The sequence below is a fragment of the Cyprinus carpio genome, chromosome B12 (assembly GCF_018340385.1).
Source record: "Cyprinus carpio isolate SPL01 chromosome B12, ASM1834038v1, whole genome shotgun sequence".
Classification (NCBI taxonomy): domain Eukaryota; kingdom Metazoa; phylum Chordata; class Actinopteri; order Cypriniformes; family Cyprinidae; genus Cyprinus; species Cyprinus carpio.
Window position 1 is genome coordinate 1,077,946 of NC_056608.1, and position 18,104 is coordinate 1,096,049.

General features: G+C 36.4%; 1 protein-coding gene across 1 annotated transcript in view; it reads left to right on the plus strand.

The window, feature by feature from the left end:
- The first annotated feature begins 12,519 nt into the window (after positions 1-12,519).
- dnah9 (dynein, axonemal, heavy chain 9) overlaps positions 12,520-18,104 on the plus strand; it is a 101,160-nt gene continuing 95,575 nt past the window's right edge. Inside the window, 8 exon segments of the mRNA XM_042734899.1 lie at positions 12,520-12,992; positions 14,515-14,711; positions 15,728-15,886; positions 15,969-16,099; positions 16,190-16,401; positions 17,173-17,406; positions 17,546-17,713; positions 17,795-17,911. Coding sequence (XP_042590833.1) covers positions 12,636-12,992; positions 14,515-14,711; positions 15,728-15,886; positions 15,969-16,099; positions 16,190-16,401; positions 17,173-17,406; positions 17,546-17,713; positions 17,795-17,911 — 1,575 coding nt within the window. The 5' untranslated portion in view covers positions 12,520-12,635.

Below are 18,104 nucleotides of genomic sequence, written 5' to 3' on the forward strand. Positions count from 1 at the left end.
TGAAAATCATTTCTTTTTTCATACTGTCACTTTCGTTTATTTTGTCTGCTATGAATGTCCAACAGTGAACAAACTTGCATCACAGGAGAAATCTGGCATTGAAAACGAATATTTTTCACTACGGCGTCATTTCCACCAAATATCAAATGATGTACGGTGTGTAACAGCGTTCTGGGATGGAAATGATGGTGAAGGAAATTACATTTCGAACATTTTTGGAACAAAATGACCTACGACTTTGTCTCACTAAGGCTAATTTACATTTATGCATTAGCAGATGCTTTTAATCAAAGCGGCGTACAAAAGAGGAACAAAGCAATTAGTCAAAGAACCTACAGGGTTATTAGACAACTAGAAGCAAACTAGAAAAGAGGAGAAATGCAGAGAAGATTTTTTTAATTATTTCAAAGAAATAATTGTATGTATCAAAATACATAGAAAATATGAAATATTTTCATACTTGCACAGAATGATGACAGAACGATTTTCTCAATATTTTGATTTTTTTGCACCCTCAGATTGCAGATTTTCAAACAGTTGTATCTCGGCCAAATATTGTCCGATCCTAACAAACCATAGCTTGGAATTAAAATTGACCCTTATGACTGGTTATGTGGTCCAGGGTCATATATATAATATATCATATAAAATATATAAATTAAGTGAACACTTCATGTGAACTGGAAAAATGTATCAAAATAAAGTGAGTTTTTGCTTAAAACAAGAATAAATATCTACCAATGGGGTCAGAAAAATAATCTTGTTTTCTCTTTGAATCAAGTTTTTTTTCTCTCTCTCTCACCCCATTGACATATCAAGCACAAACCCACTTAGTTTTGATAAACTTTTCAAAAACCAAAACTTAATATAGCCGGTCATTTTGCTACTAAAGTAAATACATCCCGATTGAAGAATGTTTAGATATTTATACTGGAAAACCCTGGAATACAGAAGTGCACCAAGTTGGAAAAACTCGTGCAAATGTATGTATGTTATAGATAATAAAACAATCAAACCAAGTGGCATCTGCAAATAAATTTCTAGAGGTTTTCTCAGAAGCATTTTTGCAATGTCCAGATAGTTTTTGCCTTTATATTTTTGCAAGACTTTTTTTGGAGGAATGTGTTGTGTGCAGAAGAATGCGTTCACTGATGTAATGTGGGTATGGGTGTTTATCTCTGTGAAACTGAGAATATCTGACAGACTGTTTGGTTTTACAAGCTTTAGAAAAATCACCAGCCAGTGTTAATGATTTCAGCTCCGTCTGCCTGACAGGAAGCTGGGGTTGTGATCGCTTCAATCTTTGAATTTTCTGAATATGTTTAGTGAGTGATATATACACACAACCACAAAAAGCTCTTAGGACAGAAAAATGGCAAAAGAAAAGTCATTTGCCACCCATCACCTTTGACTTGTTTTGCTGCACATTCCCATGACATGAATCAGATTTATTCAGAAACCTCTGTACCGTTCCTTGAGTAAGACAGACTGCAGCCAGCTGTAAAACATGATGACAATGACATCACAGGTTAAATTTAGAGAGGATTTCAGTTCATGTGCTATATTTGGACTCCAAACCAGCCATGATGTCAGGTTTTTGCAGTTTTGACTGAACACTGAAAAGAGTAGTATGTCATCCAATACCCACAGAGCCTGCTGTGGAGTTTCACGCTCTCTACATGAAATGTAATGGCAAAAATAAGCTGGAATGTTTCATATTACGCTGCAACAAACCCAAAACACATTCCTGTGAATAGAGTTCCCTCAGAGATCTTCCGTCAGTCTGCTTCATCCTTCAAAGTGTGAATGACACAAATTACTTTTTTAGATTTATGCTAAGGTTTCATCAAATCATAATGCTTACTTCATCTTAATGCAGCATGTTTTTGCTGTAGTTCCCTTGCAGCTTGAACAGTTACATGATTGTTTGTGAGTGCTTGTTTAGTACCAAGTGAAATATATTGTTGTGTTTAGAGAAACATTTGAAATCCCTGCTGAAATGTATATATACTTGTATGTAAAATTAATATGTGGTTTTAAGACCTCAAACCATTGTTTAGACATGCTTTAGTGGGGTTCAGGCCTTAATTAGGGTGTTCTTGTTCGCACCCTGCTATCCTCTCACACACTCCATCAGTAAACAGCAATCACACTCATCAGTCAGTGCAAGGAGACAACAGCCCAAGTTCCTTACTAGCATGAGGTTCTTTCTGTTTAACAAGTAACCAGGTTTTGAACTTTGTCATTGACAAGTCTGTTGATATGTCTATAATATTTTGATTTATTCAGAAAGAATAAATAAAAACTCCAGATGGTAGGAAATAAAAAGTGTGAAGCATGGATAGGAACATTTCTGGCACATTTAATCCACCATGAATACGCTGACTGAATATCTGCTTTAATCGTGTAAATCTATCAGTCTGTGTGTGTCTGAACAGCATGTGGTAATAAAATGGGACTTTCTCAACTGACTGAAATGCAAGGTTGAATGCTAAATATAGCAAAACAGCATTACTGATTACACACATTGGTTTCATAAAAAGAAATACTATAAATGATTAAAGGAATAGTTTCCCCAAAAATGTTAATCTGCTGAAAATATGCTCACCCTCATATCATTTTAGATGTAGATGAGTTGGTTTCTTCATCATATTTGGAGAAATGTAGCATTACATCACTTGCTCACCAATGGATGCTCTGCAGTGAATGGGTGCCATCAGAATGAGAGTCCAGACAGCTGATAAAAACATCACAATAATCCACACCACTCCAGTCCATCAGTTAACGTCTTGTGAAGCCAAAAGCTGTGTGTTTGTAGGAAACAAATCTGCACAGATCAAGCACCATTTACATCCCAAAACAGCTAGATTAGAGGTAGATTTTGATGTGAGAGAAAACAGAGGAAGGACTTTTTCTCTGAATATAGACTTGTATTTGAGCTAGAAACAATGGTTTGAAGCTAAAAAATGTCTTGATGGTTTTGTTTCTCACAAACACACAGCTTTTGGATGTTAACTGATGGACTGGAGTGGTGTGGATTATTGTGATGTTTTTATCAGCTGTTTGGACTCTCATTCTGATGGCACCCATTCACTGCAGAGGATCCATTGTTGAGCAAGTGATGCAATGCTACATTTCTACAAATCTGATGAAGAAACAAATTCATCAGTATCTTGGATGGCCTGAGGGTGAGTAAACCTTTGATTTTTCAAATTAAATTTTCAGCTTTAAGTGCAAAATTGTTGCATTAATTAAAAATGTTGTCAGGCTTACTTGATAAGAAAAATACAAAAGGAAGAGAAATTGCCAGAAGAGCAAGTCACATAATTGACATTAATACAGCTATTACAGAGCCATAATGTCACTTTTTATCTGCCATAAAAATGAAGACAAGACTGCCTTTAATTTAAATGACACTAATGTAAACAATAAACAGATTTTAGTATCTCAGTGTGTGCAAGATGAAGAGCAGAATGCAGTGTGGGTTGAATTAAGTGTTCTAGCGTTCTCTGTATGTTTTGTGTGTTTTTTGTTAATGTTGCTTTAACTTTTTAAGTTCTCGAGGAGAGACTAATAAGATCCAAATGCTCAATGAACCGTGCTTCAAATAACATTAGAACTATATTAAATTTTCCTCCGTGAAGCACCTTGCCCAGTGAGAGTGTGCTGAAGAGGGAGCGATCACGCTAATGTGTTTAAGTTCATTATGACAGCAAATGGAGTTTGTGCAAAAACTGATTGGGCAAGGACTGAGGTTGTTGATTCAATAAATCACAGAATGTCCTGAGGTCTTGCATGGCTTAAGATATTAAATTATTAAATTTCTGATGAATGTCAGATGAATTTCTCAATACTCTGTTTGATATTCCAGTGATCTTGGTTATTCCTAGGGCTATAGCTTTTTTTAATTATTGGGTCCTGCAATGTTTCTCCACAACTGTGTGGACTTGGTCTAAAAACTTTGGCATTATCTTTCAATTGCAGATGACAGATCGTATTAAAACGAACACATAGTTGATGAATACAAACCATAAAGATCTGAAAGTAAATGATGTCTGTAAACATAACCAATTGGTTTATATATAGCTACCGACTGCAAGCCAGATGAAGATCTTCAACACAAAAGCATCGGTTCTACACAAAACCAGCCTGAAACCCAAGGTGTCTTCATGTTAAATACTCTCTAATCATTCCAAACGCTTGTAACAATAAGTGGTGAGCGAGCTGCTTAATTACATCTTAAACGCAAATCTACTTATAATAATATTCTTCAGTATATTTGTTCAATCACTGGCTAAACAAGCACCGTTTAATCAATGTAATAAATGAGGCTCGCTGCTAATTTTAAACACATGCAATGCAATCCGTTTCATTTGTCTGAAAATCATCTGCTGGAATATGAAACGTAAGAAATAGTTTTTCGAGCACGCCGTTTTTCATAGCATTGTGAGCGAGTGGCGTAATTGAACAAGGCTTGCGTGATTGACTTTACGGTCGAAGCTGTGCGCCGTGTGTTTATGAATCTACAGGCACATGACAAACAGAGTCTCGCAAAACAGACATTTTTCTTTCAGCTTTCTCTGGAGTGTCTAAACATCATGTAGCTGTGACTTTAACATGTCAACAGATTATGAAGCATATTCCCAGCATGCCAATATAAGCAAGCCGCTGTTGTTCTAATGCCGAAGGACGTCTTACAGAAAAACAGACGTGCGATACGTCCAGAGACATATCTGAGGCCTCAGCAATCCCATTTTTATAGTCGAAGCAGACAATACAAGAACAATAATAAATGGCATTCCAGCAGAACCAGGCCTGATGACTCAAGATCTGGCCAAGACCATTTTTCAGCTTTTTCTGGATTGGAAAATAAGCAGCGTTTACATTCCTCGGCTTGTCCTTTCACTCAGCATTCGGTGAAACGTTAGAAATCTGGCAGGCGCGCAATCGAACAACAAATCGGCATGCATGCAGGCAGATTACACGTAAACGTCCTAGATCATAATTGGCAGAGAGAGCGCAGGGTGATAACGTCATTGGCAAAGCTATGGCTGTCTTTGACATCATTCACCCAAAAACGAACATTCTGTCATCATTTACTCATAAAACCTGCCGGACTTTCTTTAGAAAAATTACTCTCTTTGTATGAACCAAGAATATCAGAATGTCTTGTCTTATGTTCCACACAACAGAGAGGAAATAAACGAGGACAGAATGATGATTTTTGAATGAACTGCCCTTTAACAGTTACAATCGGGTAAATGGCTTTAGTGCTTCATGCATCCTATAAGAACAACATCTTCCTCTCGGCAGGAGAACGGGTGATAGAAATGATCAATCAACACGGACAAACTGTAAACAGTTCAATGACACGTGGTAATATAAAACCAAAATCTCAAATAAACAACAGCGGGCCTGTTTAGAGGCAGCATCTCAACAATAGAGCAGCGACACACACCGCAGTCATCATTAAGACTCATAATTCACAGAGCAGAGAGGTTAAATAAACACTGAGCTTCAGCAGGCACACACACACACACACACACACACACACTGAGACTGAAGCACACGGGATGGGAAGAGCTGCAGCTCTGTGTGTGGCACCAGCAGACCAACATTTATTTGTGACCGCATTGAGTTTGGGAAAACATGACATCATATACCTCTAAATCTTAGTTTGTTCTACAGCAAAAGTTATGAACAAAACAGAGAAGAATGCAGTTTGGAATGAATAAAGCTCTGCAGGTGAGGATATACAGATCAGTGGAGTTAAGATAAAACAGGGATGAAATAAAGAAATTAAAATGATGGGGTTAGAGTGAAGAATAATGCCAAAATTACGCAGAGATTTTCTTATGCTGACCTCTTTTAGTAGCCCTGAAAACATTTTCCTGGTGCTTTAACTTATATACATTAAACAAAATGACATACTGACTACTTAATCCTCTCTGTCCCATGTGAGACATAAGGCCACAAAACAACAAAAATCCATGAATTATTTTAATTCTACAGCTACAGCTTTTTCACTGTCTGAGGCTCCTGAACTCGGCGTCCGGTGAAGCGTTATTATAAATCCATATTTGATTTATACTACCTCAAACTGAGTCCAGGAACGTTCTCCAAGCTGACCTCATGAAGAAATTCTTTGCTTTAATTGAGCTCTAATTGGCCCTGATTACACGCTATTAGAGCGAGTTCAGTGAGAAGAAACACCAGCTCCTCTGAGGGTCGATCAGTGAAGATGGTCTCGTCACGAGTGATGTGTGACATCAGTCATATTCATATCTGATATCATGAGTTGATTTGAGACTCGATGCACGACAAATATCAATGCAGTGCTCCACGGATCCCGACGTATGAATTCATAGTTTGATATTTGCCAGGACTCACTCGTATTGTTTTTCGTGGCATTGTTTTCTGCGTCTCCAATTTTCTCTCAGGATTTACACATGGTCATTTATCAAGCACAGTAAGTGTTTACACAGTGTCCTTTCAGCTTATGGCTGTAAGGTAATCCAGGGAACAAAACACATTTACATCTGACAGGATTGCATTTTCCTTTTTTTTTTTTACATTAACACTTTGATGACTGGTCTTTAAAAATCAGTTTTGCATTATTTATTGTGTGATATCACAGCCAATCCAGTATGATGATCAGTTTTGACCCTTACTCATAATGACATATGACTGTCCTCAGTTTTTATTTGGAATAGAAACTTTTGTTACGTTATAAACTTCTTAGCTGTCACTTTCGATCAATTTAATATGTCTCTGATAAATGAAGTATTCTTTTTTTTTTAAATGTTTCTTACTTCAAATTTTTCAGTGGTAGTCACAATGTATCACCACAAAAAAAATGAAGCAGAACAATTGTATTCAACATTGATAATAATCAGAAATGTTTCTTGAGCAGCAAATCAGCACACCAAAATGATTTCTGAAGATCATGTGACATTGAAAATTGGAGTAATGATTCAGAAAATTCTGCCTTGATCACAGGAATAAATTACATTTTACAATATGTTAACATAGAAAACAGTTAATTGAAATTGTAATAGCATTTCCTTTGAAGCCCGAGACACACTGCATGATTTTTGGCTGTCCCAGACAAAAGATTGGCATTGTGAAACAATCGTGGCGATTTCTGTGATCATGGCTCCTAATCGGTGGTCCTAAGTCGTACAGTGAGAGAGGTTCAAAGATGCGCCTAAAGATAGCCTACGATAATTTTCTGGCAGTGTCAGAAATTCAGCATGTTCATTGCACAGTGTGTTTGCAGTCAAGACCTACGTTTACTGACCAACCAGTAAAAATGCAACATGAAATCAACGCAACATAGTGCTAAAACATAAAACTGCTTACCTCAAGCTCTTATTTCTTCCTCTTTCGCTCCCTTTTTTTTCGGCACACATAAAAACTACAACCGTCAAAATTTGATTTCTTTATGCTCTTTTTGTTTACCACTAGTGCATGCTAATGACGTTTTTTTCTTCTATAGAAACATGCGTCGTAGCCTACGAGTCAATAGGTGTCATCATCGTACAGTCTACATGCATGTCGTACTCAAGTTTATTAGATCCATGTTGCACAGTGTGACCAGCAATGATCTTATAGGATTGCTAAAATCGTGCAGTGTGTAGAAGGCTTAAGAGACATTAAAAATACACTTTTGACCATCTGTTTGACAGTCACCTCAGTCACTTCAGTCACCACAGTCACCACCTACAGCGTGCATCAGATCCCAATTGCCTGATTGTGGATTGTCACCACCTGCCACCAATCACCATGCTCCCTACTGTATATCTGTGCACTCTCTCTGCTAGCAGGCTGTCTGGTCTCACAGTTTGTTATGCATATGTACCTGTCTCCTTACCTGTGTTTATTCACCTTGATGATCCTCCAACGCTTCATCTCCTGTGTTCCCATCTGCTCCTTCGTTCCTTCGATCACCTGCAAGACAAAGACACGATCACCGCACAGATAAGAACACTGACCCCATACGATCACTGGATAATTTACCTTTGGACTGTTGCTCTGTCTTCAATAAACCTGCTCTTTTGTGTTACTTACCTCTGCCTCTCCGTGTGATTGCTGCTGACACTGTTGACCTTTTGAAATTGCTGGGACCGTATAAGGGTTTATGAAAAAAACTGCATTAAAAAACCCTCTGGTTAGTTGACATGTTAGTTAAACATGATCTGCTACAGAACAGAAAATCATTAAAACAGAGATTATTGTGCATTAAAAAATTGATTTTTTTTTTTCTTTGTTGGCCAACATACATAGTTATTGAAAGTTCCAGCATCTTGTAAAACATTTCCTAAGTGAAGTTGCTCATGCTGGGCATCTGTTCATACACACAGGCCTGCTTTAAAATCAAATAAAGAGCTTATACGGCACTTTCACTGACTTCATGCTCTGGGAATTTGAACCAGAACTTGATTCTTGTGATTCCAGAAGTTTCTAGGTAAGAGCGTTTTGTGTTATCAACAGAAGTGACGTCATGTCTTGAGTTGAACCCTGTTATCGGTTAGAAGTCTCTGTGTGAGGAATGAGTCAAACGATGCCACGGCTTCACAACAATCAGCCGTTTAGTATGTGTTTATTGGCATGACAGGTAGATGAAGTGAAAAAAAAAACACCCTGATAATGTTTGAAATAATGAATGGCGGACTTTAAGTAATGTGTCTCGGCAGCACATCAGTTCAGGCTGTACTGTGGTGAAAGATGTCAAAGTGCATTAAAAACCCTTAATGTTCTAATTAGCCAGCCGGATAATGTGTGTGAAATTGGGAAAGACTTCCATCAGATGAGCGAACACGCAGAGCAAATCCGTTATTTCTGTCATACAGCAGTCCCAGGACAGCCATTACTAAGCCAATATCCTGTTTCAGAGCGAGTCTCGGTCCAGCCTGTTTGTGTTTGCTTTCTATTGGCTTCTCACCATATGGTGGTTGTCTGGTAATGGTCTGGTGATGTGATGCCACCAGTTTTGGAGGCCCTGCACATGTTTGAGAGCCCTGCGATGATACCGTCCCTCATATAGCGGACGATATGAGTGTGTATTTGAGCGACCGCAGCGCTCTGTTCTGAAAGCAGATAATCGGGCCTGACTTCCTGCAGGCGTTTATCAGCCCCTCTCATGAGTCCAGCGCTCAACGTGTGGAGAGCCTCTGGAGGACAGAGATAGCTCTGACGTGTCGCGTAGCGGACATGGAAACAAAAGCCATGGCAGCGGATCTGTGCTGAGAGAAAGAGAGACTGAACCCCAGTCAGACCGGCTTCATGTGTCTGAAGTGAGCGGTTCCTCTCTATATGTGACATGTGGTCAAACAAAAGGGATTTTCACTAATACTAGAAATTTGTTCTTTGAACCAATAGTGTCCACATTAAAGAAAAGGAAAACTCTTTTATAAATCTATAATGTACTATTGGTATTAAAAACACATTTTAATATTTTCAACAAATGTTTTTTATTTTTTGATTATTATAATGTTGTGTTGTGTCATAAAATATTTTAGTATTTTTTATTTAAATCTGGCATACATGTTAGTGTGTGTGTGTATATATATATATATATATATATATATATATATATATATTTCCTTCAGAGATCAAATATAAAATAAATATGCTGATTTATTATCAGTGCTGGAAACTGTTATTTTTAAGGATTCTTTGATGAATAAAAAGTTTAAAAGAAGAGCATTTATGTAAAATAGAAATCTTTTCTAACAATATACACTATACAGTTCAAAAGTTTGGGGTCAGTCAATTTTTATTCTTTCTTTTTTGAAAGAAATTAAAACTTTTATTCGGCAAGGATGTTAAATTGATAAGTGATAGAAAAGATTAATATTTTGAATAAATGCTGTACTATTTAAGTTTTTATTCATCAAAGAATCCAGTACCGCAGTTTCCCAAAAAAATATTTGGCAGCACAACTGTTGCCAACATTGATAATTCTAATAATAAATCAGCATATTGGAATGATTTCTTAAGGATCACGTGACACTTTATACTGGAGTAATGGCTGATGGAAATTCAGCTTTGCATCACAGAAGTAAATTATATTTTAAAGGAAAATAACATTTATTTTGTAATAACATTTTCCAAGATTACATTTTTTTGGTTTTGTTTTGTTTTCTGTATTTTTGATCAATTAAAAGCAGCCTTGATGAGCATAAGACACTTCTTTAAAAAAGATTTATGTTTTTTTTTTGTATTTTTGTTTTGATAGGTGGTGTGTTTATGTGTATAATGTGATTCTATTAAGGCTTTTTTTCTTCAATATGATAACAATGCAGTTGCATTACCCCGAAATTGACTGTTTTTTTAATATTAAAAATAAAATAAATAAACAAACAAATCAATTAATTTTCCAGAAATTAAAAACATGCATATCATAGAATAGAAGTCATTTTATAAATAGCATTTTTTAAATGTTTTTGAATAAATTCATATATATATATATATATATATATATATATATATATAATTAATTTCTAATTGTCAAAACAAACTACTGACTAAGAGCCTGTGTGAGTAATTAATAACCCATATGAATAGTCACATTCTGCAGATCATTGATTTCAAACGGTGCTGCTTTAGCTCCCTCCATCGGTCATGAAAAGAACATGACTATACGTCAGAATTTTCAAAGAATAATGCTTCATGTTTCCGTTTCAACATCTTATCACACTGATGAAGGAATCTTTATGTCCTCATAAGCCATAATACTTCATTACTTACACATCTACAGCTGTCATCTACATATCTGCTCACAGGCACTTTTGTGTAAAAAAATTGTGTAAAAAAAAAAAACTGTTACATAAAATGAATAAATATCACAGATGTTGCACTATTTATAGGTCACTAATTAAGAACATTTGAGACACTGATCATGTGACTCTTTGCATAGATGGTTAATGTCTCAAATTAATCTTTGGTTCATTTAATGTGTGTCAGTAAAAACATAATGTTACAAAATACATCTATTTCAAATAAATGCTGTTCTTTTGAACTTTCTGTGCTTCAAAGAATCCTTAAAAATAAAATGTATCACAGTTTCCACAAATATTCAGCAGCACAAATGTTTTCAACATCGATAACAATCAGAATTGTTTCTTGAGCATTAAACCAGCATATCTGAATGATTTCTGAAGAATCACGTGACACGCTGGAGTAACGATGCTGAAAATTCAGCTTTGATCATACAAGTAAATTACATTTTAACACAGAGAAAACAGTCATTTTGAACTGTAGTAATATTTCACAGTTTTTACTATAAAGTCTTGGCGAGCAGAAGAAACTTTAAAACACTGTATGTTAAAACTGTCTGGCTCAGGAGACAATAAACTTCATCTTCTACCAAGAAGAAGAGAATCACAAAAAACTCTGTGTAGGAAAATACTCAAAGCCACTTTATTCTCTGAACTCGTGCTACAGTCTCTTCTCTTTTAGTGCCATCCAATGGCATTTGCAGGTTACTGCATTTGGAGTTCATACATCTGTCTTCTGATTTCACTAAACACAACTGAAACATACAGTTTCATGGGTGACTAAATGGCTTTTACATGGAAAATGCTCCTCACTGAGTGAAACAGAGAATGGATCTGTGTCACAGAGAGTGTATATGAGGTACAGTAGCATGCACATTAAACAAATTAAGCCTAAAGAGCAACTTATGTACATTAAATAGCTTGAAAATATAGAACCTAATATAAAATCATAAATAAAATATAGCTTGAATTTAGCAAGTTTGTGTGCACAACTAGTGCAAACTCATTTTTGTTCAGTGTTGTTCATATATTACACAGACAGTCCTGGATGAAGCGCTCCACAGCTGCCTGCATCACATTAAAGGCTAAGAATGTGCATAGCTGTTACTTACAGTACACTGAGCAGCAGTGCTGTTTGATTTGTTCCTCTGTTTCTTTCAAAGTCTCCATTTGTTCCTCTTCTGTTCCTGTCCATCTCAGAGCTTTTGTTTCACGCTTTCTTAAAAAAAAAAAAAAAAAAAAAAAAAAACTGATTTATTAAGAGCTATTTTAATGTTTAGGACGCATCAGAAAACTTTAGATCAAGAAATGCAAAATAAATACATGAATAAACATTGCTAAGTACTTATCTACAAATAGGCATGGTACAAATTAAACACATTGCTGTAAGTTCAGAACATATAAGAGTGTGGAGTTTTGCAAGTTGTTTGTAAATGTGTGCAAAATGAGCTGCAGATGCATTTTCAAGCACATTTTCAAAACTTCAGGCATGCCAACCAAAAACACACACACACACACACACACACACACACACACACATATATATTTGTGCACGTGGTGATTGTGTCAGATAGGTTTATCTATTCAGTCTGTACAATTTAATTTGACCAATGGATTTAGGGAAAAATATTTTTTAAGTGCATTTTAAAGCTAATAATTAATTTTGTCCTAAAAAAATACAAATTAAATGTATTCATTTAAATTACATTTAATAAATAACTGACAATCACCTGTGAGAAGGTTTGTCTCTGTCACCATGACAACAGCAGGTCGTTACATGTAAACACTGGTTGCTATGGAGACAGCTGTTTAACAGAAATCAGTCGCCCGGTCAGTTAGAAACACATCGGCAAAATGGAGGAGAACGAGTCGCAAAAAGTTGACCAAAGATTTGAGTTCTTCGAGAAACGCGTGTCGAAAGCGTTTAATGTGAAGTCTGACCGCTGGCAGAAATGTGTCGCCACAGTGGAGCAGCGGCAGCTCATTCAGGACTTTCTGGATAAATCTGAACACAAGACTCTGGTTATTTCGCTAAACTCCTCCGGACAGCTGATCCCTGCTCTCGGACTCTCGGCAGCCGGGAGGAACAAGTCGGTTTATTTCATTAAGCGGCGTAAAACCGCACTGTCTGCTGATAAAATCAAAACACAGTTGTTTTGTGGAGACATGTGCCACTCTCCTCTGGAGCAGTTCTCAGTGCTTGTGGAAAAGGTGAGTCGGTGGCCGATTCGCCAATGAATCGTTCTTTTGAACCGGTTCTTTTAAAATAATCATTTAGATTCGCAATAAAGTTTAGTGACGCGAGGCGAGCTACTTGCTAAAGACTTTAACTGTTTAATTATTAACTTAGAAACATACTAGTAGCTACTGTACCAAATACAGTATCTGACAGTAGTTTAATAGAAACTGCAGCGCTATTAGGATAACGTTACTAAGTTGCGTGTATCTTGAGTTGACATCGTCTCTCTCTCTTTCTCTCTCTCTCTCTCTCTCTCTCTCTCTCTCTCTCTCTCTCTCTCTCTCTCTCTCTCTTTCTCTTAATTAATTAGATTTTAAGAGACAACTATTTATTAATTTATATTTTATTTACCGTGACAATATTTCAGCAGTGTTATTAGTTGTCTAGAGTCAGGAGTAGTGATGTCCGTTTCGCCAACGAATCATTCATTTGAGTCGGTTCTTTTGAAAGAATCGGTCAAGCACCATTCCAGGAGAGTTTCTGAGTCCATTCACACTTGGAGAGGATGGATGAAGCACTGTTTACATACAATCGACTGAAACCTGGTGTAATATGCAAATATATTTTACTTGAATAGGGTCTTCATTAAGTTCAATATATTTCACACAGACAATGTTTTAATGTTCTGTTTTAAATGGTTATTATTATTTAAATCGTTATAAACAAATGCCCATGTATCTTTTCCCATACATATAATGAATGTTGTCTAATGGAAGAAAGTGTACTTGATTGTAGTTTCATATAATTCATTTAAATTTTAAGTTTGAATTGTAACACAGATTATAACACTGTTAGAAAGTCTTTTCTCTTCCACGGCTCATCTAAATATTCAGGTATTCACTCTCAGATTTGGTTAAATGAATGTTTTTTTTTTTTTTCTACAGATTTGTTTTGTTCAGGTATTTTGCACAGTCATCGTATTTTTGTTATTGAAGCCACAGATACACTAAATGCAGAACTGTCAGCATGAGGAAATTCTGCCGGCTATGCCTGTAAATTTGACAGTCTTTATATGACAAGAAGACGTTGAGCAGTGTGCACAAGCACGTTACAGCACACAAATTGTCCTTATGTGATCATTAAGAGACATCTTTAGCTCGGAAACTCATTCTCATTCACCATTGTTCAGGGCTTACACAGACAGGACAGGCAGTCTGAGGCCAGCAAAACATCACAGCAGTTTCTAAGCAATGACCACTGACCTGCCTGTCACTATAGCAGTAGCACATCGATGCATGCAAACACTGGGTTATTATGGAGACAGTGAGTTAATGTAATCACCTTATGGTGTAATTATATACTTGACACCTCAAACTTTGTATTAAAGGGTTGGTGAAGTCTATGATTTCAGGACTTTTTATTGTGTTCATGTGTTTCTCTGACAGAAAGTCATTTTGGATGAAAGTCTCCACAAGAATTACATTTTAGTAGATTAGGGAATTGTCCAAATATCAAATAGTATATTTTTTACTTTCATCTTTCCCATGTGTTGAGGTTGTGGAACCGGTGTTGTCCAATGCGAGGAACCACCGGGACTTTCCTCATGTCGTTTCTCAGGACCTCATGCGACACGTCCACGCGCTCAAAAACAACGTGTTCGTTATTGCTGGACAAGTCAAAGGCAAAACACACCTTCCCGTGCCTCCAGGATTCGAGCAGTTTGAGCCAGTCGCTCATGAGGGAGATAACAGGTGGGTTCATGGAGCCAATATATTTTAATAAATGTCTTCTAGTCTTAATCCACGTGCTGTGCTGAATATTCTTTATAATTCCAATTTGGTTTTCCAGTTTAAAAATGACCGGCCTTTTAAAAATTGCTTGTAAATCAAACTTTTACATTAAAAATGTTTCTTCATGGTGGAATGCTCAATGCCCAACTCAATCCAAACATTCAGAGTCCTTAGCCATCTTCAAGAATCAGATAAAAACAGATCTCTTCCATCTTTATTTGACCCTCCAACACTAGTACTCTCTATTCTAATTCTATTCTTAAAAAAAAAAAAAAAAAAAGCATATTGCTCTTTTGTTGATTTTGATTGCCTCCGTTGTAAGTTGCTTTGGATAAAAGCATCTGCTAAATGACTAAATGTAAATCTCTCATTATGCTATAATATTACCAAATCTTGGATTCAATCTTTTTGTCAACTTATTTTCTTTCAGTTAGCACAGGTTTTGTGTTACTTTCTGGAATTTTGTGTTGATTGTTTTTGTTGATTTGTTTTTTTTCAGTTAGGTTTGTTTTTGTGTTTTTTTTTGTAATAACTGAATATATATATATATATATATATATATATATATATATATATATATATATATATATATATATATATATATATATATATATATATATATTATATATATATATATACTAATATATATTATATTACTTGGTTCTAAAAAGAAAGAAAAAACCTGTGCTAATTGAAATACAGCAAGCTGACAAAAAGAACACAATATTTGTGGATAATATAGCATGACAAAAAATGTATAAGCATTTTTGACCAGAAATCCAAAAAAGTGTAAATATGAAAAAATAGACTCCACAAATATGAGAAATCCCCAAAATGTACAAAAATTATCACAACATTTTAGAACATTTTAGTTCAATGTAAAAACATTAACTAGCATTTTCAGGATAAAAATGACCAGAACACCACACGAGGGTTAATTATTTGATTTGCATTGAACATTGATTTGATGTTTGCAGTGTGCATCTTGTGGATAAACGACTTATTCATTCGATGGAGACTGTTGTGATCGATTGGAGTCATCAGGTCTATAAAGTCCTGAAGAAGGACTCCTCAGAGCCATTACTCGAGGGCAAAAACCCCACTCCACATGCAGAGATAAAGTTTTGGAAAAACAGGTTAGTCATGGGAATTCAGTCACTCAGATGTTGCCTGGAAAGCTCCTTCAGTCTTGTTAGTCCACGTTATGTTATGTTGTAGGCTTGCTGATCTTCAGGGAATTCATAACCAGTTCCAGTCCCCTCGAGTTGTGATGCTGGCTGAGCTCCTGGCTGCCGTCGACAGCAGTTATTATCCTGCCTTTGCAAAAATGCTCCGGGACGTTTCAGAAGGTATAACATCAGCTTCTGCCATCAAATATGCAATGCATTAATTACGTGGAAGCTTTGAATCTTAATTGGATTTGTGATGTGTTTATTAAGCTCGAAATGAGACGAGGGATATCAATACCTTCCTCAAGCCAATAGAGAAACTTATAGAAGATGTGGAGAACGCAGACTTCAGCGAGGTGAAGGGGAAGATCGCTCCTCTCATGCACACAGTGTGTCTCATATGGGCTAACTCCAAATACTACAACAGCCCAGCCCGAATCATAGTGCTTCTACAGGAGATCTGCAACCTCCTCATCCAGCAGGTAAAGGGTCGGACACAATACATTTTATATTCCATTGACTTTCATTCATAGTTTCCAGTCAAACATCCATAGAACTGCAGCACAAGCCTGTCAATTTTCCACCCATCTAACATCTTAAACAGGGATGGGTGACTTTGATAGTGACCAGGGGCCAGCATTTTTTCTCCTTTATACCAAGGGGCCAGATTACTAATCCACAAACCTTTTACACAGTTTTAATCAATTGCCTTTTTATTGAAGGAAATGAAAGTATAAGTATGTAATTATGTATGTATGTAAGTATATGTAATTTGTTTTTAAAGATTTTATTAACTTTAAAACTTGTACAGTTATGCTAATTCAGAAGGAAAACTTGTCAGCTGAACAAGCCAATGTAAACTTCTCAATTGCATCGTCTGTAAATTTGCAACAAACAAATGTACAGAGGTCCTATTTTTTTATTATTGGCCTGCAGAACATTCTCAAAACAACCTAAGAGGACAGTTAAAAAGGGCTTAATAAAAAAAAAATTATATATATATATATATATATATATATATATATATATATATATATATATATATATATAAATAGAGAGAGAGAGAGAGAGTCATTTCAAATGGAAAATAAAATAACCAGGTATCTGCAGGATCTGCATACTTGTTCAAATGAACCACACTAATGGAGCAATTGCACCAGAGTTTGACTCAAAAGCGTGAACACACTTTTAGATCAGTTTGGTTCATCGGTGCACCATGAGAGAAAGCTTTACATATAAGTGTTGTTTTTTAGGCCCGGAGTTTCCTTAACCCAGAGGAAGTCCTGAAGGGTGATGTGCTGGAAAGCCTGTCCAGAGTGCAGATGGCTATAGATGGGCTGACACACTTCAAGAGCACATATGAGGACAGAAGGGCCAATCTGAGTCAGTACCAGAGGAACCAGAATGAGGTGAAGCCTTGGGACTTCTCACCCCTCCTGGTGTTTGTCGGGCTGGATCACTTCATGAAGAGACTCAGAACAATTGAAGTAAGTGGAGAGACGTACTCACATATGTTCACAGATGTGCATAGTGTGTGTTTAGGCCATCTATGGAATTATTTTAAGAGTCTGTAGTGCAAAATGTCTTATCAGTGTTGTATGGTTCTTTTTCATTGCCATCATTTAGACTCTCCTGCTGACTGTAGTTGATATGATGAAGTTGGGGAAGGTAGAGTTTGGAGGGATTCTAGGAAAATCTCTGAGCCTGCGAGTCCAGTTCTTACATGAAGACTTCTTGGAGACGTATAAAACATTCTCAGAGAAGCCGTATGACTGCCTTGATGTTAGCAATGTGGTAAGTGGGCAGCATCTCCTGCAAAACGCAACACAAACACAGAAGGTTGACGTAGCTGTAACAAACGGTTGTTTTTTGTAGTTGTTTTGAGCTTTTTTAATGGAGTTCCAGATCAAGGTGGATGGTAGAGGTTGGTTTTTGAGTACAATCTTTTGTCATGCTTTTGATGATGCTGCTGGTCTGGAGCACGCTTTCAAGGTGAGCAAAACTTTCTGAAAATGTGATAATAAAATTATGTCTGAAAACCTTATTTGGTGTGGAGCTGCACACATGCTCCTGGTCTGAGTTATAACTAAGAGTTTGGACAATATACATGAACAGTTTCAGTGCTTTTTTCTGTCTTTTAATGAGTTATAGATACCTGCATATTATCAAGGCCCAATCAGGAACG